This window comes from Bufo gargarizans, chromosome 6 (genome assembly GCF_014858855.1).
Source record: "Bufo gargarizans isolate SCDJY-AF-19 chromosome 6, ASM1485885v1, whole genome shotgun sequence".
Lineage (NCBI taxonomy): Eukaryota > Metazoa > Chordata > Amphibia > Anura > Bufonidae > Bufo > Bufo gargarizans.
The window spans coordinates 141,146,767-141,172,641 of record NC_058085.1 but is presented as its reverse complement, the minus strand read 5'-3'; the positions used below and the strand labels follow the sequence as shown (position 1 = coordinate 141,172,641).

At 44.2% G+C, this 25,875-nt stretch overlaps 1 protein-coding gene across 1 annotated transcript; it reads left to right on the top strand.

The window, feature by feature from the left end:
• Nucleotides 1-398: 398 nt before the first annotated feature.
• Nucleotides 399-25,636, top strand: LOC122942054 (protein kinase C theta type-like). The gene is made up of 9 exons (XM_044299548.1): nt 399-795; nt 1,589-1,689; nt 1,810-1,977; nt 2,069-2,160; nt 2,318-2,380; nt 2,518-2,647; nt 2,805-2,960; nt 3,355-3,483; nt 25,409-25,636. Exons 1-9 carry the CDS (start codon nt 399-401, stop codon nt 25,634-25,636), a joined length of 1,464 nt encoding a protein of 487 aa, XP_044155483.1.
• Nucleotides 25,637-25,875: the final 239 nt, after the last annotated feature.

The following is a 25,875-nucleotide window of genomic DNA, read 5'->3' as shown; positions in this document are numbered from 1 at the left end:
TAGTAACCCATGTCCTCAGCTCTATACACAAAATCCCGGTGACAGGTTCCCTTTAAAAAAACAGCCATATGAGTAGCCCAATAGACTTTAATTGGTACCAAAAAACTTCTGTGTGACGCCCGTTTTTCACTTTTGGGTGAATGAGGCCTAACTCTAACTTCATTTAACTTAATGGAATTCAAAAGGTAAATTCAACCTAATTGTTATTTGTGCAAACTATACACGCTTACATTTTAAAAACCCTAGTGGGCAGAAAGGTTATAATGGCACCCATCAGAGAGTGGTGACATCACAATGTTCTTTTATGACATCATATGGTTCTAGAATGCTGTCCAGGCAAAATTACCGTTCACTGTTCAACTGGCAACTTCAGTGAACTGATTACAAATATTGCTAATATGGGGTCTTCAGAAAAAATTAAAGAAGACCCTAAATCAAATGGAAAGAGGAAGAGAAGTAGAGATGGGTCAAAGTCATCAGGACCCAAAAATAAAAGACCATGTCCTAAAGAGGAACATGGCGAGAGAAAAAAGAGTAATGGAGATGGGTCTAAGTCATCAAGGCCCAAAAACAAAAGACCATGTCCCAAAGAGGAACATGGAGACAGAAAGAGAAGTGAAGATGGGTCAAAACCATCAGGGCCCAAAAAGAAAAGACCATGTCCCGAGGAGATACATGGCAAAAATGCAAAGAAAGAATCTAAAAAAAGGAAGAGGGAAGATAGCTTATGTGGGTCCTTGAAAAGGCCTAAAACTGGCGGATCAAAGTCCAAGGAGGAAGAGGAGCCAAGGCCAGGTAGAGAGAGGGAAAGGGATTTCTTAAAATGGCTTGTTATATATGACAAATACATTTACAATTCAGTTGTAATTAGAGTTGAAAGAGATGGGAGAACCAATAGACAACAGAATTTTTAAGATTTGCTCATCACTATGAATTCCTTTTAACCCCCTTAAAGGGATTGTCTCACTTCAGAAAATGGCTTTTATCCTATAGACAAAGTTAATACATGGCACTTACTAATTTATTGTGATTGTCCATATTGCCTGCTTTGCTGTGGGAATATGCGGGGTGCATCAGGGTGTCCAGGGATAGGTTCAAGTGTGGAGTACATCCACCATCAGGGTTTATTTAAACCAAATTATTTTGTGCCCTATCTGGAGTTACAAAGATGTCATTTTATCTGATAATTATTAAAGTTATGTTTTATCTGCGCTTTTAGTCATAGAAGTATTCTTTGGTAGCGTCAATATGACTATACTATGAAGTATCTAATTATATTAAAGATTTCACTGATTTGCTTAAGTCACTACTGTCAGTTAAGTAATAATACGTCATTGAGTAGGAAGGGAATAATCTTACAGCATCCGTCTCGAAAACCAGGCATGATTTTTTAATTTGGAGATGCTTGGAATTGATGATGACTAGCAGCCAGATATTAATATAAGACCCTTTAAAGCAAATATTTACAGGGTCTTTTCAAAACTCCTTTGAAATCGGTGCCTCTTTTCTTCAATTGTGCCCTCGTATTACAATGTAACAGGGATAATACTGCCTAATAAGTAAATAATATCTTATTGTATTCCATCAGGACCGAGCAATGTCCCTCAAAGCTGCCTCACAGATGAAAACCGAATTTCCATCAATAGGTTTACATTTGGGCGAATGATTGGCCAAGGAGCCTATGGAAAAGTAAGTGGCAACATAAAAAAAAAAATATATATATATATAGTATTTTACAGTACACACATGTATATTGCTATATTCTCTGATCATGACACCCATCACCCTTATGTATTCTGTCCTACATAGGTCTTTCTAGCATCAGACAACATCACCAAGAAGATGCTAGCAATAAAAATTGTGACCAAAGGACTTTCAGCTAAAGCAGAAAAACAGCTCCAGCTGGAAAAAAAAATCCTTCAGCTGACATCTGAAAGTCCTTTCTTGGTGAACAGCTGCATGACTTTCCAAACCAAGGTAGAGCCATGAATGATGTGATTCATTGTATGTTATCTGAAAAATAGGTAGAATGAATATCAATGTCTCTTCTATCTTCAATTTATCATAGAAGCACTGGTGTTTTGCTATGGAGTATGCTTCTGGAGGAGATCTAAGAAGCCACCTCAGAAAAAAAGAACGTCTCCCAATCACCAGTGCCAGGTAAGTTCAATGGTTTTATGGTTAACGTTCTTAATTTATTTTAGTTCCCAATAACTTTACTATAAACCCCCATCCGTAACAAGTCTGTACATAATATCCAATCATATAATCTGAAAGATCTAAGAACTAACATCTTCTCTTATATCCTATCCAACAGATTCTATGCAGCTGAGATAACATCAGGCCTCCAGTTCCTGCACACAATGGGTTTCATCCATCGGTATATCAATTTCTTTACTTTAATAGCCATTTTCTGCTTGATTTGTAATATTGTAACATCACTGTGCTACTTCTGTCTCACAAGGACACTGGGTACAGAAGAATAGTTGAGAACAATCTTAACTTTTTATTTTACAGAGATATAAAACCATCAAACATTTTGATTGACGCCTCAGGTCATCTTAAAATAGCTGACTTTGGATTGGCCATCAATAATATGGATGGATTAAACAAAAATGCAGGAACACCGGGCTACATGGCTCCAGAGGTTAGTGTATAGAGAGTGAAGCAATAAACTATAGTGAGACTGATAGATATATAGACTCCATACATAGGGAATACTAGGTGCTGCCTCATGTATCAAAACAGACAAACTGCCCTAGTTGTCCATAACATGTAATGAAGTCTTCGCTTCTTCTTGACAGATCATTGCAGGGAAGAAGTACAATGCAGCTGTTGACTGGTACTCCTTTGGCATTGTCCTTTACCAGCTGACAACAGGAGCAAAAACCTGCAACTGCAAAGTGTCAGATTTACCTGAACATCATCTTGACACTGAGACGGAGAACATCATTGAGGAGGTGAGGAAGAGGAGATGCTTACTTCTGAGCACAGGGATGTTATACACAATGACCGTGTCGTTTTCAGTAAGAGAGGGCATTATACATTTAAGTCTTCATGTTGATGCCCCATCACAGTGGTAGCCAAAGGAGATTATGATCTCCTCAATGTGAAAATTGAAAGCAGACACCATTAAATCTCAAGAAGAGAGAAGCACCACTGTCATGTATCAATTAGACCTAAAAGTCTGGTGTCTCTACTATGGGGGCATAGTTCTTTAAAACGTAATATGGAACTGATACAAGTCTAGGGAGGGAATTACAGTGAGCTACCACTGTCAAAGTGGGCATGACCTATGGCCCCTCCATTATATTTTATATCCAGACAATAATCATGGACTGTTTTGATTCACAGCTACTGTGCGAAGACCCAAGCAGACGACTGGGCATAAATGGCTGCATAAGGCAACATCCCTTCTTCCAGCAAATAGATTGGGGGGATCTGGAAGATCTTAAAATGTCACCACCATTCATACCAGGCAATGTAAGTGCACAGAAGTTTGTAACCAGAAATTATTTACAAGATGTACAATTACTAACTTGGAACAGTATTGTATCTCATATACAATATTATCTATCTGCAGCCATCAGAGAAAAACCCTGGACTCCAGGCCCCTCAGGAGTAACTATGCTGGCAGCCAGTAGAAGTCCAAGTTCCAGCCAACAGGAACTCAATTTATGACGTCAGTACTCTCAAAAGTAATATGATGTCAACAGCAATTATCCATAAGACTTGTCTGCTACAAACCCATACAGCACAGCTCCTTACATCAGTGATATACTCCCTGCAACTATTCTTCTGGAGTCTAAAGTGACCTTCAAAAGTGTCCCTATCTCGCTACTTTATGAAGAACTCCTTCACAGGACTCGTGCAGCCTGTTATGCGAGATTTAGTGGACCTATACCGGATTTGACTTCAAGCCTTTGAGAACCCATGATAGTCCCTGAGCTGTTAAGTTCTCCTGCTGAGGAAGGCAAGGAAAGTGTGGAGATGATGTAAGAAAAATCTCCTATTGACATCCTTGTACACCTTGCTAGTTCAATTTACAACAAATGGAGAATGCTCAAACCCCTAATGGATGTTCTCATGGCTAAACTCGGATGTGACTTATCTCAATGGGTTAATAACTTTCTGGAACAAAAATGGACTTTGAACGTCAGACAGTCTTAAGGTTCTTTTATGGACAGAAAAGTGGCACACATTTAAGACCGGACATAGGTAATTGATCCAGGGATTTATTCCGATTGCCATATTTGGAGTCAGGAAGGAATTTTTTTTTCCCCCAAAATGAGGACAATTGGCACTTACCTCATAGGGGTTTTGTTTCGCCTTCCTCTGGATCACAAAAGGCTTGAATTAAAAAAAAAACTATATTCAGCCACGTTACTTGTGTACCTAAGTGTGCCAAAGAGCTATGAACCAAAGACAAAAGACGGAAAGTTAACCCGATGACTACTACTCACCGGATTATGACAATTTACCTGGACTGACCTTCACCGGATTTGACCTCACCATACCGATTGTGACTCTTCATCATGCTGCTCATGACCATCTTGCCCTCTCCTGCTGTCAACACCAATACCATCATATGCTCCCCCCCCATATAACATCTAAAAGTGACCATAATAAATAATTTACCATCAAACTGTTCTCTTGAGAATTTTTGCCAAAATTTGAAATAAAGAAAAATCCAAGACTGCAGGAGATGCCCTCTCCTAAATCAGTGTTAGGAAAATTATTCTTGCCAGCAGACTATCTATAAGTATTCTAATTCTTTGTCAGTGAATTTAGCTGATTTAATCCTGATTGAGAATTTTATTTTCATACAATCTAAAGCTGCCGGACATTCACCAGTCAATGGCAGCTCACCCCAGTCTATTGGTCTGAATTAACTACATATTGTATTGGGTTAAAAAGACCAGTGATGATACGACTAAAAGATGCTGCATATTCTATTAATTACATTTTACATAATAAAAATATTGCAGTCTGCGTCACTCAGCGTTGGTACTGGATGTTCGTCAAAATCATAAAGAATTTAGTGTGTAATATGGTTTTAGGGTTGTATATTCCATTTAGGGAAAATAATAATGGTTTGGCAAAGAAAAAAATTCTGATACCATATAGTGTTTGGAAGGTTAGCTATTATATGTTAAAAGATGTAATAGGATTGGTGGTATGGTGTGGGTACTATAGATTGTGAAGTCAGGGCCAAACTGAAGGGTGCGCTTGGGTAGCGGTGATAAAAACTATAGCATAATGATTCATATAGCACAAATTTGAGCAGGACCTTTTACTATTGAAGGACCTGCGGTCATCTGTGAGGTTCACAAGGCAAGTGAAATGGCCGCTTTGTGAAGTGATGGCCATTACAGCAAGTGTGGTGGAGAGGGGGTCTCCATGCAAAATAAGTGAGCATTAAAGAGGCCACAAACTAGGCCAGAGGTCTACAGAGCATGTATTGTAGGAGAGTCTCCCTCCTTATACAGTGGGCGTGTGACCAGAGACGAGTTGGCAGCAGAAAACTGCAGCAGCCATGATAAGCAACAACTAACTAGTTCATGTAAAGTGTTGGAAGACCAGGAATTTCCTTCCACACCAAAATATCAGGTGAGATAGCAGTGTTTGAAAGGTAGAAGTAGTAGGATTAATTCCACTGGGCCTGTAGATGAACCAATGCCCTGACCTTTGCATCATTCCCTGGGAACACTGGAGGAGCAGCAGCAGATAAGGATGCCACGGCACTCAAATGGATCAATTTCAATTTCTTTTATTTCACCTCTTGTGGCAACGTTTCGACCAAACGGTCTTTATCAAGTGCTTGATAAAGACCGTTTGGTCGAAACGGTGCCACAAGAGGTGAAATAAAAGAAATTGAAATTGATCCATTTGAGTGCCGTGGCATCCTTATCTGCTGCTGAAAATTACGGGAACCCCCAGACCGGGATCCAACGCTGCGGGCACCACCACATACCGGAACACTGAAACAACAGTGAGTAGTGCTGACCTAATACTTTTTTGTGCTACTGGAGGAGCAGTAGGCTATATACCCTAACTGTGACGGGCTACAAGAACAAAGGATACTTTGAGCTAAGGCACTTGATGCTAAGAGGCCTGAACACCCCCTCTAGATCAAGGATGTCCCCTTGGAGCTATCAAGAGTCTGTATATTTACAATAAGTACTGTGCACCCGAATGAAAACCGATATGTCTACTTTGCCTTTAAGAGACTGCATAGTATGTTGTCATATTGAGCGAGAAAACCATAAAAAGATGTGTACCTGCTAATGTGATGACAATCGGTGGAGAGATCAACATGTAAATATTGTACAGTAAAGTTTTCTTTACTACAGAAATATACACGCCTCTGTCTGCATTTTTTGCGCCTTTCAAAAAACCTGCCTAGTGGATAAGCAAGGGCCTTCACACTCCTTTGTGTGTCAATCTGTAGCTGCTTAATATTAGTCCCGCTGTTCCCAAGCGCCAGTCCTAAGTCCTAGACTTTTGCTAGTTTGCACATTGCTTTTTGGTGTGCTGGGAGTTGTGGTCTACAAATGCACAAATAGCATATAGCTGGTTTTGGAAATGGAATTTTTCTTTATTGGTGTCGGCATGTCACCGCAATCAATTTGCAGGCTCTAATGTTTCTCCACCAGAGAGGTAATAAAGCCGATGTTCAGTGTACATGCAGTACGCCAGTCCTTCAGGGGGAGCGAGTGTGAGGTCACTGGGGACAGTTAACAGACCGAGGGTTGCTCTTGGTACTCACGATTTTTAATATACCCTGAGCAGGCGTACAGCAGTGATGAGAGGCTGGCACAGAGATCCTCTGGGGCACTCTCTGGGTATAGGGACCAGGCCGGGTGGTAGGTGAGGTGCCCTGGGGTGTTGTAGGTTTAGTGTGCCGGTGGCAAGGTCCCTTATGGTTTGTGACGCCAGTGCCAGTAACGGTGGCACACCGATTTGTTGGAGGAATAATGGAGGAGGAATAATGGAGGTACACACGTTTGTAGTGAACTAGAACTCCTCTTTACTGAACAGTTCAACTATAAACAGGCTTCAAACAGTTCCATATGCGAGATTTTGGTAACAGGCAGGCAGAATCCTAGCAAGATAACTCAGAGGGAATAAACTCACAGATCAGGCTTTACTTTGTGCAGAATCCTGTCTGGCTTTCTCCAAGGCCCGTATGCCTAATAGCTGGCTTTAGTAAACGTATGTATCGGACACAACACTAGCTGGAGAATAGGCCATAAATTTTACACTCCTGGAAAACCTCTTGAAATTACACAATAGAACCAATATTATTGAAGATGGAGCTTCATATTAACTTTTCTTGCTTCCAGGGCTGTAGAGTCAGAGTCATGGAGTCTGAGTGAATTTTAGGTGGAGTCAGCAGATCTTCAAAATAGAAATTTTAAACATACAATATATGTTTAATACTGTATAATCAATATACTAAATGCATAGGTTGCATTCTACTATATTCAATATATTAGTAATTATAATGCATGAACCATTCACGTCAACGTGTGGAAAAATAGAGGAATTGGAGCTTGGCTTACCTTGCTTGCGTTGTTATAAAAAAAAAACACTTGTACTAGCCTAATCATAAGAAAAAAATGATTTAATTTAGCGGCTCACCCCCTTTCTTGCTCTGGATAAAGGTGCTCTGGCTCTATGACTCACCCCGTCAATCCAAATATATTATAAATATAGACAGGCATACTTCATTTGGAATAATCCAGAGGTATTTAGTCTATATCATCCACATATTCCTTTATTTTATCTATAAAAATATATTAAAAATATATTAAAAAAATACACGAATAACACCAATGCCCCTCTATTTTCCGTATATGGGGTAAATATGTTAGATCTCCCTTTACTTCCACATATAGATCCAATATGGGACTATATAGATAGTTTCTATCCTCTGTATATGTCCCTGCTGGTCCAGTTGAAAGCTGGATTAGTATTCAGCTGATATTGTAGTTCAAAGAATGTTCAGGATTAGGTCATCAATATGGTTACATTGTCTGTCTTTTTTTCTTTCCAAATTATACACAACTCATCAGCAGTATATAAATAATATGCAAACAAATCGTCAATCCAAAAGGGTGTTTTAGATTGTTGTGTAGATATACTGTACAATTCACCTATGGTTCCCATGCATTGGTTTTCTGAGTCTCCTTTGTATAGATGGTAATATATATTCAGCAATGGTCAGGAGTCTATACTCACTGTTAGGAGATATATTTTTTATACTGCTATCCACCGTGGCATCCCACGTGGTAGCTATGGCCCTCACCTCAGATTCAACGTCTATGCCCCCAGCGCGGACAGCAGTACCTGTACTGTGGTTTGCTTCATCCCGGCACCCACCTGGTAGGGTGCACTTTGCCACAAACCGCCCTGACCTTCGTAGGGTAACTCACCTGCTCTCTGTATCTCCAGTGCGGGCAGCAATATCTGTACTGTAGTAGCTGGGTTCCGGCGTCCACATGGTAGAATGCACTATGCCTCAGCTGCCCGAACCTTCACAAGATAAATCATGTGGTATCTGTGGAGCACTCCACACTTCATCTGTACTTATGCCTTCATCGGGATTTTGCCTCAATAGGTCCAGTGGGTTATTTTAGTGGGTCGTGGATTTTACATTGCCAGTAATACCAGACACGTTTCATAGTTATGCGTACTCCTTCTTCAGTGGCCCAATCATATGTTTTCAAGTTAGGTTTTCTTTATTATCTATTTTGGAAATCTGCACTTTATGTAAAAACTCGATCACTGCTGATACAGGTTTCTATGGTAGTCATAACTGGGCCTTATTCTAGAGTGCCGCGTTTCTGCGATGGCCTAGAATAAGCGCTACATGGGTCTCCAGTGCAGCGGAAAGCAAGAGACTTTTTGTCGTAGAAGTGCCGAGTCTTGCAATTTTACTCCTTAGATACCAAAGTCAGTAGTGACCCCCAGCATCTAAGGGGTTTAGAGGGAGGAGGCTCCCTCTGTGAGGTGCAGCCTGTTAGTGCCTTTCAGTATAGTGTACTATAGAAGCGATTAGAAGGTCATCTGTCAAAATCCCCTTGTGGGACTAATAAGTGTAAAATAAAGAATTTACTCTAAATACAGTTTATTTTTATTTTTTATTTCTAAGTAAAAAAAGAAAAAGAAAAAATACCCCCCTTTTCCCCGAAAAAATAGCAAAACTAAAATCCCATCCACATATTCTGTATTGATGCTTCCATAATAACTTACACTATAATTATTGTGAGGAATACCGTACCCCGACTGACGTCGGACGTCAAATACGTAGAGCCAGCGAGATACGGTATAGTCACTGGTTACCAAGGCGTGACGTTACGCCGTCCCTGAGGAGCAGGTAAGGTCAGCTTGGTACAGTGTTCACAGACTCCTCCTGTCCACAGGGGCACAGAGAGTCAACAAGCTGAGAGAGCCTTTTTACTGCTACAGTGAAACAGCGCCTCCTCAGCCTGGGAAGACTGCCACCAGCTTCTCGTTTGATATAAGCCCGGATTGCTAACGGATTATATAGGGTGAGAAACCAACCCGCAGTAGCGTATAACTAGGCTGAAACACGGACGTAAGGATTTGTAATCAAGATACCAGAAAAGGACAAGATTAAATTATATATTTAATTGCCTTAAGGGCTCACTAGACATAACACAACATACACAGAAAATATATATAGTGGTCTGAGTGGTAAATACAGATGGCAAGGTACAACAGGGTTAAGCAGAACAAAAGTCAGTTTACCAGATGGATGAGTCCTTTGGGTGGTGATGAATAATGGGTTTCGGTAAGGCGTGACTGTAGTCACATGGGAGGCAGTGATGTTAGCCATTTCCAGGTCCCTTCCAAACAAGTATGCAGCGTGACCCCCCCATCAGAAGAAAAGACACGCCCACTTGCTGGCACAAGCCTTTTTACCTGTAGCTGGCCCTTCCCCTCCCAGCTTTTGGGAGGGGTCCACTCCCCCTCTGCTGGGGCTGGCAGCAAATGAGCCACAAAACAAATTAGGGCTCATGGCTCCAGACTAGAATGTTGCAGGGAGGTGGTTCTGGGACCAATGAGTCCACCTGGCTTCCGGCTACCAGTAGAGTCTAAGCATGGTACCATTATTTGGTTTCTGTAGGGAGATATGTATATCTCCCTTTCCTGGCATCCCACCACCAAACTATGACAACGGGCCTGTTCATCGTGGCCACAGGGACACAAATATGTACCTGGTTTGTCTGTGATGGACGGGCGATTCATAATCCCTTATGGCATGTCTGATAATGTCCATTGAACTGGGGAATGACCTAGACCCCCTGCAGGGAAGCTTTCCTGCAGGATCCGTGCTATCTGAATGGAGATTAGACATGGTAAACAAAGGTGGCCTGCTAGAAGTTCTCTGCTATTTGGCTAGGCTTTGAAGCAGGGCCCCCCTGTGGAGTTCACTACCTCTGCTATCTGACAGCAGATGGCTGGTGTGGGAACATGGCTGACAGTAAATCATAATCTATATTCCTCGCAATTATCATTTAATTTATCTGGCGTGTAGAACACTGTAAAAAATTATGTAAAAATTGCTGTTTTTTGCTTATTTGCCACCAAAAAGTTGAATAAAATGCAATAAAAAAATGGTAATCAAAACTACCAGTCGTGCCACAAAAATCAAGCCCTCACACAGCTCCGGAGAAATAAGAAAAAAAAAAGTTACACCACTCACGCCAATTTTGAAATGTGAGTGGGGAAGTAGGCGTGGTTAGCTATGTTAATGAGTTTCAGTCCAGATTTATGACTTTGACTTTTTTAAAGACATCTCACTCCAGGAGGGTGGAGTAGGAAAACTCAAGTAGCTTTTCTAGATAAACGTGTTAGGTTTAAAGGGGTTTTCCGAGATTTTAATACTGATGATGACCAATCCGGTTTATAGATACCAAAGAATGTTGTAGATGGCATCCTCCTTAATGCGGTTCTGCAGTTTGTTTAAACTGATGATCTATCCTCTATCATCAGCTGTTTGATAAGGCAGCGGCGCTCCAGCAGCGCCCTCTTACTGTTTACCGCAGGCCCAGTGACGTCACGACTAGAATCAACTGGCCTGGGTGGGGCTAAGCTCCATTCAAGTGAACAGAGCTTAGCCGCGCCCCGGCCAGTTGATACTAGTCGTGACGTCACTGGGCCTGCGGTAAACAGTGATAAGGCCACGGCGCTGCTGCCTTCTCAAACAGCTCATCGGCGGGGGTCTCGGTTGTCGGACCCCCACTGGTCAGATGCTGATGATCTATCTAGAGGATAGATAATCAGTTTAAACAAACTGCAGAACCCCTTTAAGTTCCTTTATTCAAGTGGGATCCATATAATGGACATAATGTGCAAATAGTGCAATGTTTCGACTACTACATAGTCTTTCTGAAGCATGAACATATAGTGAATATTGTAAGTATCTATAGTGCACAGAAACAGTACCTGCCAATCACAAGAACTCCTTGATTAATTATATAAAACAGCAGTGTGCTCACCAATCACATAATCAATATACATGATAGATATTCCAACCGACCAATCTTCATATACCAGCTGGGAACAGGTGGATGCGGGCGGACGGGTCTCCAGCTCCCAGCACAAGTGCGCTCAGCGTCCCATTCTTGTTATAGCGCATGCCCCACTCCAAAGACACACCTTAATTTTCATTGGTTCAAACCATACTTGTCATTATACCACATGACTAGCGCATTACACTCCCCTCTGACCAGACCACAAACGCCTCAACCAACCAGAGTGTGCCACATCCCCATGAGCGATCAGGGTGGGTTCACATTACGTTTTATGCCTCCTTTTGTTGAATATGTTAGAAAAAAGGGATACAAAAACGCAGCACAACATGTTCTTGTATCCTGCAGAGTCTGGTAAAAATAAAAAAGTACAATGGAAAAAAAAGTATACTGTTTTTTTTTTACAATAGAACTCTATGGTGACCAGATAGTATCAGGCTGATCTGTTTAACGTATATAAATTTTTTATACATGTTAAATGGATGAGAAAAACGTGATGTGAGGCACGCGGGTCACATGAACACCGTGTCCGGACAGGAAGCAGCACATTGCTTCCTGATCTGTATACACAGCGCTTCTTCAGTCATCTAGAAGGCAGGTGACACCCAGGAACGGTCCCTGCCTTCTCTCTGGGGTGCCCTGTTGTCACTGACACTGGGCCCCCAGCACAGCAGCTGCATGCTTAGCGTGCAGCTGCTATCCCTGAAAGGACGTTTCAAAACATCTGAACAGAGATAAACCCCACCGCCCAGGACGTTTATAGTCAATGGGCAGTCGGGAAGTGGTTAACCTCTTGGGGACATAGGGCATACAGGTGATCGGAACTGGGTGCCTGCTGAAATCAATCAGCAGGCACCCTGGGTAAATGCTGAGGGGGGTCCTGTGACTCCCTGTATCTGCGATCGCTGTGGATTAACCGCTTCTATGCCGCTGACGGCATAGAAGCGGTTGGGTTTGTGTTTGAGTGATAAATATAGTCAATATTTGGTATTGTCGCGTCCGTGACAACCTGCTCTATAAAAATACCACATAATCTAACCTGTCAGATGAATGTTGTATATAACAAAAAATAAAAACGGTGCCAAAACAGTTTTTTCTTGTTAACTTGCCTCACAAAAAGTGTAATATAGAGCAACCAAAAATCATATGTACCCTAAAAAAGTACCAACAAAACTGCCACCTCATCCTGTGGTTTCCAAATTGGGGTCACTTTTTTGGAGTTTTATACTCTAGGGGTGCATCAGGGGGGCTTCAAATAGGACATGGTGTCAAAAAACCAGTCCAGCAAAATCTGTCTTGCCATAACCGTATGGCGTTCCTTTCCTTCTGCGCCGTGCCGTGTGCCCGTACAGCAGTTTACAACCACATATGGGGTGTTTCTGTAAACTACAGAATCAGGGCCATAAATATTGAGTTTTGTTTGGCTGTTAACCCTTGCTTTGTAACTGGAAAAAATTGATTCAAGTGGAAAATCTGCCCAAAAAGTGAAATTTTATCTCTATTTTCCATTAATTCTTGAGGAACACCTAAAGGGTTAACAAGGTTTGTAAATTCAGTTTTGAATATCTTGAAGGGTGTAGTTTGTAAAATGGGGTCATTTTTGGGTTGTTTCTATTATGTAAGCCTCACAAAGTGACTTCAGACCTGAACTGGTCCTGAAAAAGTGGGTTTTAGAAATTTTCTGAAAAATTTCAAGATTTGCTTCTAAACTTCTAAGCCTGGTAACGTCCCCAAAAAATATTGGCATTCACAAAATGATCTAAGCATTTAGTAGACATATGTGGAATATAACGTAATAACTATTTTTGGAGGTATTACTATGTATTATAAAAGTAGAGAAATTGAAATTTGCTAATTTTTCCAAATTTTTGGTAATTTTTATTTTATTTAAAAAAATTATTTTTTTTGACTCAATTTTACCACTGTCATGAAGTACAATATGTGACTAGAAAACAATCTCAGAATGGCCTGGATAAGTAAAAGCGTTTTAAAGTTATCACCACATAAAGTGACACATGTCAGATTTGCAAAAAATAGCCTGGTCCTTAAGGTGAAAAATGGCCCGGTCCTTAAGGGGTTAAAAAACAACAACTTATCAAAAAGAAAAGAAATTGCTAAAAAAAAAAACATATTGGAAAGCTGTATGTGAAAAAAGGCAAAGAAGCTGTGCTCACTTGTAACAAATGTAATGTGGAGGCGCGGACCGCACTGGGAGGTAGTGCGACCCAATATACAAAAAACTAAAGACGATTTCCAGCTTCCAAAAAAGTGACAGCCTTTATTTCATGTGCACAGAAAAATCCAATACAAAATCCATGTTTGCGTGTTTCAGATCATATGTTGCTGATCCTTACGTGTTATGTCACGAGTAAGGATCAGCATCATATGATCCAAAACGCATAGGCATCGATTTTGTATCAGATTTTGCTGTGCACATGGAATAAAGGCTGTCACTTTTTTGGAAGCAGTACATCGTCTTCAGTTTTTTGTAGAAATCTGTATGCTGTAGGAAGGAGCAAGGGTCCATCATTGACGGAAGGTACATGTCACCAAGGTTCCTGGCCTCGGTGAGATAGGAACCGGTTATTTTGTGTGTCAGCGGCAGCTAGTGCTCGCTGACACTGTTTTTTCTTAGTGTGGCTGAAAATCCGATCTTGGACGGTTCTTATTGGGAGCAGCCAAAGCGCAGGGTGGGTGGCTATTCTCCACGTCCAGGCCAGGTTTTGGGCTGTGGTTTAAAAACCCAGCCAGCAGCTAAGCTGGGTGTGGAATGATCCTCCAGGTGATAGTGGAGCTGTGGAATCTCAGTATTGGGATCTGAGGCTGTGTCTCTGTGTGAGGCTTTTAGCTGGATGCATGCCTGCTACCTGTCTGGGAGGACAAGGGAACGACATCGAGGTCTGGGACTCTTTATGCGGTACCTGCAACATGGTGTGAAGTGAACACCAGGACTTGACCTTCTTATGCGGTACCTGCAGCAAGGTGTGAATGGAACACCAGGATTTAAACCAAGGTGACTTTGTTTATATTTTCTTTTCTGCCTTTTTGTGTGAATAAACGAATAAACACGGAACTTTTGCTTTTCAGCAGTGCACTTGCCTCTGTATTGCGTCCGCTTACCCTGCCTACCAGAGCAAATCCCTACAATTGGTGGAGGATGGGGGCAAGCGCAGTGAGGCTGGCGTGAACGCCGAAATATTGTTGGTTTGCACACGGTTGTATGTCATTCATGAAACCGGCTAAATTAGAACCTGACCTGATTTCGTCACGTGATGAAATGGAGGCTGTTATGAAGGCCCTCGTGGAGGCTAACCTGCAGCAACGCGAGGCTAATAAGCAACAGCAGGAGACCAACCAGTTGCTGCTACAACATATATTGGCTTTGCAGAGAGCAGGAGCAACCCCAAGCGTACATGATGCCCGGAAAGCAGTCCATGCAGCGATCCCTAAAATGACCCCCGCAGATGATGTTGAGACCTACCTGGCGATGTATGAGAAAGTGGCCACCAGGGAAAAGTTGCCCCAAGACCAGTGGGCTGAGGTCGTCTTTCCTTTTCTGACATCAGAGTCCCAGCGGGTGTATTTTCACTTGCCGGACGATCAAGCGGCCGACTACCCAAAGGTAAAGGGGGAGATTTTGGCAAGACTGGGGCTGAATGTGTTGGTCCAGGCCCAGCGGGTGCATCAGAGGGGGTTCAACCCAGCTGAGCCCGTGAGACCCCAGTATTATGACCTGCTCATCCTGTTGCAAAAGTGGCTACAACCTGACGTGCTGAGCCCCACTGCTATCTTGGACCAGTTGTTAGCAGACAGGTTCTACCACCCCCTCTCCAGCAATGGATTGGCCAGATCTCTCCAGGTAATGCGCTGGAGATGGTCGACCTGGTGGAGTGCTATGAGGCTACCCGGAACTTACAGGGGGGTTCTGTTAGGAGTGGGGCAGTCAAATCCCGTAACTCTTCACCCAGGACCCGGCAACCGGTGCCCACCAAACCCGCCCGGGACGTAACCCTTGTGGACCCCGCTCCAATAATCTGCTGGTGGTGTCGGAAGCCTGGCCATGTTCGAGCGGACTGTGCACAGCAGAGGGAACCCATGAACACGAACTATGGCTTCCCTATGAGGTACGTGAAAAAATTGGAGAGGTAAATTGCAAGGTACACCAGCCGGGGAGGCGAAAGCCAGAGCAGGTTTACCATGTTTATTTACTAAAACCTTGGAAAGATAGAGAAACCTGTACGGAAGACAGCCCACGGCCGGGCTTTCTTGAACAAGAGGTTCCAGCTCCTATGTCTAAAGCAAGGAAAGCTGTTGCCACAAGAAAAAATTGCTGACAGCCTCTCCTCTAAACAGGCTCAGGAAACCAGGGAGTTCATTAGTCGGAACAGGGATGTGTTCTCAGACCTCCCTTGACGCACTTCCGTAATCCATCATGACATTGTCGCTGAGCCTCAGGCAAAAATCCTGTTAAAGCCGGGTACCCATGGCTCGGCGAAAAGCCACCTCGAAGGAAGTGCAACTCATATTGCGGCTGGATGTCATTGAGGAGTCTAAAAGCGAGTGGGCCAGTCCTATAGTCTTAATTCCCAAGCCAGACAGGACGTTACGATTTTGTAACGATTTTCAGAAATTAAACGAAATATCGATGTTCGATGTATACCCAATGCCTCGGGTAGATGAACTAATTGAGAAATTAGGCCATGCCAGGTATTTTTCTGTTTTGAACCTCACCAAAGGATACTGGCAGGTACCTTGTCGGAGGCCACCAAAGAGAAAACTGCCTTCATCACACCAGAGGGGCTGTACCAGTATAAGGTGTCACCCTTTGGCCTGCATGGCACCCCCGCCACCTTTCAACGTCTAATGGATGTTGTACTTCGTCCACATCGGCGGTACGCCTCGGCTTAACTGGACGATATTATCATTCACAGTACCGACTGGGAAAGTCACCTGCCCAAGGTACAGGCTGTAGTGGACTCCCTACGAAAGGCGGGACTGACAGCAAACCCAAAGAAATTTGCGATAGGGTTAGAGAAGACTAAATACCTTGGGTATGTCATTGGGCGCGGAGTCATCAAACCCTAAGTAAACAAAATAGAGGCGATACCGAATTGGCCCCGACCTGCCACCTCTAGACAAGTAAAGTAGTTCCTGGGAATGATGGGCTATTATATGAGGTTTGTTCCCCATTTTGCCACTTTAGCGGCTCCCTTGACAGGGCTATTAAAGGGACGGAAGTCCGTGATAGTTTGATTGCTGGAATGACCAGGCGGAAGAGGCTGTCTCAGCTTTGAAGTCGGCCCTTTGTGGGTCCCCGGTTTTGGTGATGCCCGATTTCAAGAGGGAATTTGTGGTACAGACCGACGCCTCCGAAGTATGCCTCAGTGCCGTACTGTCTCAGGAAGACAACGGGGAGGAGCATCCCGTTGTCTTCCTCAGCCATAAGCTCACTCTAGCGGAGACCCGGTACAGTATAGTGGAGAGAGAGAGTGCCTGGCCATCAGGTGGGCACTCAAGTCTCTCCGCTATTATCTGTTGGGGAGGAAATCCGGTCTGGTGACCGATCACTCCCCTCTCAAGTGGATGAGCCAGGCCAAAGAGAGGAATGCTCGGGTCACCAGATGGTTCTTGTCTCTACAGAACTTTACGTTTACAGTAGAACACAGGGCAGGCCGGTTACAAGGAAACGTGGATTCCCTGTCCCGAGTCCACTGTCTGGCTTGTTCACCCCCTCAGGGTTGAACAAAGGGGGGGGGGGGGTATATAGGAAGGCGCAAGGGTCCCTCATTGATGGAAGGTACGTGTCACCGAGGTTCCTGGCCTCAGTCAGATAGAAACCGGTTATTTTGTGTGTCAGCGGCACCGGGACGGTTCTTATTGGGAGCAGCCAAAGAGCAGGGTGGGTGGCTGTTCCCCACGTCCAGGCCACGTTTTGGGCTGGGGTTTAAAAACCCAGCCAGCAGCTCAGCTGGGTGTGGAATGATCCTACAGGTGATAGTCGAGCTGTGGAATCTCTGTATTGGGATCTGAGGCTGTGTCTCTGTGTGAGGCTTGTATCTGGATGCATGCCTGCGACTTGTCTGGGAGGACAAGGGAACGACATCCAGGTCTGGGACTCTTTCTGCGGTACCTGCAGCATGGTGTGAAGTGAACATCAGGACTTGACCTTCTTATGCGGTACCTGCAGCAAGGTGTGAATGGAACACCAGGATTTAAACCAAGGTGACTTAAGGAGCTTTAGCTTTTCAACCGTGGTCTTGCCTCTGTATTGCGTCCGCTTACCCTGCCTACCAAAGCAAATCCCTACAATGCATAATGTAAAAAAGTCACAAAAATTATTTTGGCAGTCCAACACATAAAAAGTTCCAACAGTTGAACCACCATGTGCACTAAATCACAAAAAAAGTGTCTGGTTATTAAGGCCTTTTCAGGCCTGGTTATTAACCACCTCCGGACCGCCTAACGCAGATTCGCGTTCCGGAGGTGGCAGCCCTGCGCACAGTCACGCATATATGCGTCATCTCGCGAGACGCGAGATTTCCTGTGAACGCGCGCACACAGGCGCGCGCGCTCACAGGAACGGAAGGTAAGCGAGTGGATCTCCAGCCTGCCAGCGGCGATCGCTCGCTGGCAGGCTGGAGATCCGAATTTTTTAACCCCTAACAGGTATATTAGACGCTGTTTTCATAACAGCGTCTAATATACCTCCTACCTGGTCCTCTGGTGGTCCCTTTTGTTAGGATCGACCACCAGAGGACTCAGGTAGGTCAGTACAGTCGCACCAAACACCACACTACACTACACTACACTACACCCCCCCCCCCTGTCACTTATTAACCCCTTATAAACCCCTGATCACCCATGATCACCCCATATAAACTCCCTGATCACCCCCCTGTCATTGATCACCGCCCTGTCATTGATCACCCCCCTGTCAGGCTCCGTTCAGACGTCCGTATGATTTTTACGAATCCACGGATACATGGATCGGATCCGCAAAACGCATACGGACGTCTAAATGGAGCCTTACAGGGGGGTGATCAATGACAGGCGGGTGATCACCCATATACACTCCCTGATCACCCCCTGTCATTGATCACCCCCCTGTCATTGATCACCCCCCTGTAAGGCTCCATTCAGACGTCCGCATGATTTTTACGGATCCATGGATACATGGATCGGATCCGCAAAACACATGCGGACGTCTGAATGGAGCCTTACAGGGGGGTGATCAATGACAGGCGGGTGATCACCCATATACACTCCCTGATCACCCCCTGTCATTGATCACCCCCCTGTCATTGATCACCCCCCTGTAAGGCTCCATTCAGACGTCCGCATGATTTTTACGGATCCAAGGATACATGGATCGGATCCGCAAAACACATGCGGACGTCTGAATGGAGCCTTACAGGGGGTGATCAATGACAGGCGGGTGATCACCCATATACACTCCCTGATCACCCCCCTGTCATTGATCACCCCCCTGTAAGGCTCCATTCAGACGTCCGCATGTGTTTTGTGGATCCGATCCATGTATCCATGGATCCGTAAAAATCATGCGGATGTCTGAATGGAGCCTTACAGGGGGGGTGATCAGTGACAGGGGGGTGATCACCCTGATCACCCTGATCACCCCCTGTCATTGATAACCCCCCTGTAAGGCTCCATTCAGACGTCCGCATGTGTTTTGTGGATCCGATCCATGTATCCATGGATCCGTAAAAAATCATGCGGATGTCTGAATGGAGCCTTACAGGGGGGGTGATCAGTGACAGGGGGGTGATCACCCTGATCACCCCCTGTCATTGATAACCCCCCTGTAAGGCTCCATTCAGACGTCCGCATGTGTTTTGTGGATCCGATCCATGTATCCATGGATCCGTAAAAAATCATGCGGATGTCTGAATGGAGCCTTACAGGGGGGGTGATCAGTGACAGGGGGGTGATCACCCTGATCACCCCCTGTCATTGATAACCCCCCTGTAAGGCTCCATTCAGACGTCCGCATGTGTTTTGTGGATCCGATCCATGTATCCATGGATCCGTAAAAAATCATGCGGATGTCTGAATGGATCCTTACAGGGGGGGGTGATCAGTGACAGGGGGGTGATCACCCTGATCACCCCCTGTCATTGATAACCCCCCTGTAAGGCTCCATTCAGACTTCCGCATGTGTTTTGTGGATCCGATCCATGTATCCATGGATCCGTAAAAAATCATGCGGATGTCTGAATGGAGCCTTACAGGGGGGGTGATCAGTGACAGGGGGGTGATCACCCTGATCACCCTGATCACCCCCTGTCATTGATAACCCCCCTGTAAGGCTCCATTCAGACGTCCGCATGTGTTTTGTGGATCCGATCCATGTATCCATGGAACCGTAAAAAATCATGCGGATGTCTGAATGGAGCCTTACAGGGGGGGGTGATCAGTGACAGGGGGGTGATCACCCTGATCACCCTGATCACCCCCTGTCATTGATAACCCCCCTGTAAGGCTCCATTCAGACGTCCGCATGTGTTTTGTGGATCCGATCCATGTATCCATGGATCCGTAAAAAATCATGCGGATGTCTGAATGGAGCCTAACAGGGGGGGTGATCAGTGACAGGGGGGTGATCACCCTGATCACCCTGATCACCCCCTGTCATTGATAACCCCCCTGTAAGGCTCCATTCAGACGTCCGCATGTGTTTTGTGGATCCGATCCATGTATCCATGGATCCGTAAAAAATCATGCGGATGTCTGAATGGAGCCTTACAGGGGGGGGTGATCAGTGACAGGGGGGTGATCACCCTGATCACCCCCTGTCATTGATAACCCCCCTGTAAGGCTCCATTCAGACGTCCGCATGTGTTTTGTGGATCCGATCCATGTATCCATGGATCCGTAAAAAATCATGCGGATGTCTGAATGGAGCCTTACAGGGGGGGTGATCAGTGACAGGGGGGTGATCACCCTGATCACCCCCTGTCATTGATAACCCCCCTGTAAGGCTCCATTCAGACGTCCGCATGTGTTTTGTGGATCCGATCCATGTATCCATGGATCCGTAAAAAATCATGCGGATGTCTGAATGGATCCTTACAGGGGGGGGTGATCAGTGACAGGGGGTGATCACCCTGATCACCCCCTGTCATTGATAACCCCCCTGTAAGGCTCCATTCAGACTTCCGCATGTGTTTTGTGGATCCGATCCATGTATCCATGGATCCGTAAAAAATCATGCGGATGTCTGAATGGAGCCTTACAGGGGGGGGTGATCAGTGACAGGGGGGTGATCACCCTGATCACCCTGATCACCCCCTGTCATTGATAACCCCCCTGTAAGGCTCCATTCAGACGTCCGCATGTGTTTTGTGGATCCGATCCATGTATCCATGGATCCGTAAAAAATCATGCGGATGTCTGAATGGAGCCTAACAGGGGGGGTGATCAGTGACAGGGGGGTGATCACCCTGATCACCCTGATCACCCCCTGTCATTGATAACCCCCCTGTAAGGCTCCATTCAGACGTCCGCATGTGTTTTGTGGATCCGATCCATGTATCCATGGATCCGTAAAAAATCATGCGGATGTCTGAATGGAGCCTTACAGGGGGGGGTGATCAGTGACAGGGGGGTGATCACCCTGATCACCCTGATCACCCCCTGTCATTGATAACCCCCCTGTAAGGCTCCATTCAGACGTCCGCATGTGTTTTGTGGATCCGATCCATGTATCCATGGATCCGTAAAAAATCATGCGGATGTCTGAATGGAGCCTTACAGGGGGGGTGATCAGTGACAGGGGGGTGATCACCCTGATCACCCCCTGTCATTGATAACCCCCCTGTAAGGCTCCATTCAGGCGTCCGCATGTGTTTTGTGGATCCGATCCATGTATCCATGGATCCGTAAAAAATCATGCGGATGTCTGAATGGAGCCTTACAGGGGGGGTGATCAGTGACAGGGGGGTGATCCGGGAGTCTATATGGGTGATTACCCCCCTGTCATTGATCACCCCCCTGTCATTGATCACCCCCCCTGTCATTGATCACCCCCCCCCCCCCCCCCTGTAAGGCTCCATTCAGACATTTTTTTTGGCACAAGTTAGCGGAAATTTTTTGTTTGTTTTTGTTTTTGTTTTTTCTTACTAAGTCTCATATTCTACTAACTTGTGTCAAAAAATAAAATCTCACATGGACGCACCATACCCCTCACGGAATCCAAATGCGTAAACATTTTTAGACATTTATATTCCAGACTTCTTCTCACGCTTTAGGGCCCCTAAAAAGCCATGGATCCATTTCGGAAAGAAGACACCCCAAGGTATTCGCTGAGTGGCATATTGAGTCCATGAAAGATTGAAATTTTTGTCCTAAGTTAGCGGAAAGTGAGACTTTGTGAGAAAAAAAAAAAAAAATCAATTTCCGCTAACTTATGCAAAAAATAAAAAATTTCTAGGAACTCGCCAGGCCCCTCATTGAATACCTTGGGGTGTCTTCTTTCCAAAGTGGGGTCACATGTGGGGTATTTATACTGCCCTGGCTTTTTAGGGGCCCGAAAGTGTGAGAAGAAGTCTGCGATCCAAATGTCTAAAAATGCCCTCCTAAAAGGAATTTGGGCCCCTTTGCGCATCTAGGCTGCAAAAAAGTGTCACACATCTGGTATCGCCGTACTTAGGAGAAGTTGGGGAATGTGTTTTGGGGTGTCATTTTACATATACCCTATATGCTGGGTGAGAAAAATATCTTGGTCAAATGCCAACTTTGTATAAAAAAATAGGAAAAGTTGTCTTTTGCCAAGATATTTCTCTCACCCAGCATGGTTATATGTAAAATGGCACCCCAAAACACATTCCCCAACTTCTCCTGAGTACGGCGATACCAGATGTGTGACACTTTTTTGCAGCCAAGGTGGGCAAAGGGGCACATATTCCAAAGTGCACCTTTCAGATTTTGCAGGCCATTTTTTACACATTTTGATTGCAAGGTACTTCTCACACATTTGGGCCCCTAAATTGCCAGGGCAGTATAACTACGCCACAAGTGACCCCATTTTGGAAAGAAGACACCCCAAGGTATTCCGTGAGGGGTACGGCGAGTTCCTAGAATTTTTTATTTTTTGTCACAAGTTAGCGGAAAATGATGATTTTTCTTTTTTTTTCTTTTTTCCTTACAAAGTCTCATATTCCACTAACTTGCGACAAAAAATAAAAGATTCTAGGAACTCGCCATGCCCCTCACGGAATACCTTGGGGTGTCTTCTTTCCAAAATGGGGTCACTTGTGGCGTAGTTATACTGCCCTGGCAATTTAGGGGCCCAAATGTGTGAGAAGAACTTTGCAATCAAAATGTGTAAAAAATGCCCTGCAAAATCCGAAAGGTGCACTTTGGAATATGTGCCCCTTTGCCCACCTTGGCAGCAAAAAAGTGTCACACATCTGGTATCGCCGTACTCAGGAGAAGTTGGAGAATGTGTTTTGGGGTGTCATTTTACATATACCCATGCTGGGTGAGAAAAATATCTTGGTCAAATGCCAACTTTGTATAAAAAAATGGGAAAAGTTGTCTTTTGCCAAGATATTTCTCTCATCCAGCATGGGTATATGTAAAATGACACCCCAAAACACATTCCCCAACTTCTCCTGAGTACGGCGAAACCAGATGTGTCACACTTTTTTGCTGCCAAGGTGGGCAAAGGGGCACATATTCCAAAGTGCACCTTTCAGATTTTGCAGGCCATTTTTTACACATTTTGATTGCAAGGTACTTCTCACACATTTGGGCCCCTAAATTGCCAGGGCAGTATAACTACGCCACAAGTGACCCCATTTTGGAAAGAAGACACCCCAAGGTATTCCGTGAGGGGCATGGCGAGTTCCTAGAATTTTTTATTTTTTGTCGCAAGTTAGTGGAATATGAGACTTTGTAAGGAAAAAAGAGAAAAAAAAAATCATCATTTTCCGCTAACTTGTGACAAAAAATAAAAAATTCTAGGAACTCGCCATGCCCCTCACAGAATACCTTGGGGTGTCTTCTTTCCAAAATGGGGTCACTTGTGGTGTAGTTATACTGCCCTGGCAATTTAGGGGCCCAAATGTGTGAGAAGTACCTTGCAATCAAAATGTGTAAAAATTGGCCTGCAAAATCTGAAAGGTGCACTTTGGAATATGTGCCCCTTTGCCCACCTTGGCAGCAAAAAAGTGTGACACATCTGGTATCGCCGTACTCAGGAGAAGTTGGGGAATGTGTTTTGGGGTGTCATTTTACATATACCCATGCTGGATGAGAGAAATATCTTGGCAAAAGACAACTTTTCCCATTTTTTTATACAAAGTTGGCATTTGACCAAGATATTTTTCTCACCCAGCATGGGTATATGTAAAATGACACCCCAAAACACATTGCCCAACTTCTCCTGAGTACGGCGATACCAGATGTGTGACACTTTTTTGCTGCCAAGGTGGGAAAAGGGGCACATATTCCAAAGTGCACCTTTTGGATTTCATCGGTCATTTTTTACACATTTTGATTGCAAAGTTCTTCTCACACATTTGGGCCCCTAAATTGCCAGGGCAGTATAACTACGCCACAAGTGACCCCATTTTGGAAAGAAGACACCCCAAGGTATTCCGTAAGGGGCATGGCGAGTTCCTAGAATTTTTTATTTTTTGTCGCAAGTTAGTGGAATATGAGACTTTGCAAGGAAAAAAGAAAAAAAATGAAAAATCATCATTTTCCGCTAACTTGTGACAAAAAATATAAAGTTCTATGAACTCACTATGCCCATCAGCAAATACCTTAGGGTGTCTACTTTCCGAAATGGGGTCATTTGTGGGGGTTTTCTACTGTTTGGGCATTGTAGAACCTCAGGAATCATGACAGGTGCTCAGAAAGTCAGAGCTGTTTCAAAAAGCGGAAATTCACATTTTTGTACCATAGTTTGTAAATGCTATAACTTTTACCCAAACCATTTTTTTTTTTGCCCAAACATTTTTTTTTTAATCAAAGACATGTAGAACAATAAATTTGGCGAAAAATTTATATATGGATGTCGGTTTTTTTGCAAAATTTTACAGCTGAAAGTGAAAAATGTCATTTTTTTGCAAAAAAATCGTTACATTTTGATTAATAACAAAAAAAGTAAAAATGTCAGCAGCAATAAAATACCACCAAATGAAAGCTCCATTAGTGAGAAGAAAAGGAGGTAAAATTCATTTGGGTGGTAAGTTGCATGACCGAGCGATAAACGGTGAAAGGAGTGTAGTGCCGAAGTGTAAAAAGTGCTCTGGTCATGAAGGGGGTTTCACCTAGCGGGGCTGAAGTGGTTAAAGGCTTAACCAATAAGCAATTTCCCAACTAGCATTAGAAAATGCTTACTAGTTATTCCATGATGCCTGTCACACAGATAGAATCTATAACTGAGGGAGAGAAGACAGTAATAGCCAATGAGTTTATAACACCCCAGAGTGGTGTTACCACTTCTGCACCCTGCTACTATCTCTAATGGGCTAACAAAATGTCATCTTATGTATTTTGTTCAGGTCCCCCACAATGTACATTCCTAATATCTTTATGCAATTGTTCATATGTAATGTGCCTGGTTCACCAGGTGGCAGCATTTCTGGCAGAGCTATCTTAGACAGAATGGAACTCACCATTCCATTCTCCCCCCTTTTGGGCAGAAGTGGGCGAGTCCTGCTGGCTACCAGAAGGAGGTGGGGCTGTTCTGGTTTGCTCTGGTTGAGACTCCATGTTGGAGCTGAAAGGATTCTACCTACTGTACTTTTTGGCTGAAAAAGGAGGATTCCACTGATATTGCTCCATGAACTCCGGAACCACCACCGAATCTTAAGCTCCTGGCTATGAAAGACCAAGAGTCTATCCTTTACTGCTGTCCAGAGAATATGTCACCTACCAGAAAAAGGTCAAGGCTTACAGAAGATCCTCCAGAACAGGGTGATCCTGCAGTTCTAAGTTCTGCCACAGAAGGCCACCAGGAGATCGCAGATGAAGTTTCTGCTGGAGTTGCAGCTGCAGAGAGCACCAATGCTAGCCGTGACAGCGATGAGGCTGTCACATAGCTTAAAGAAGGACTTTTGTGCTCTGAAATAGGGGACCCAGGAGGAAGACTTCAACCCCTCCCAGAGGAGATCTCGTGCTTGTGAGGAAAACTACCCACTGTGGTAATTACCTACTACCTCATGTGGATTACAATTGATTTTTCTTTTTGCACTATGTGTTCCAGTTTTTGCAATGTTACAAACCAGTACCCTAGGAAAGGACTCAAATGTGTACCTGAGCTCTTTGTGATTTCTATTGT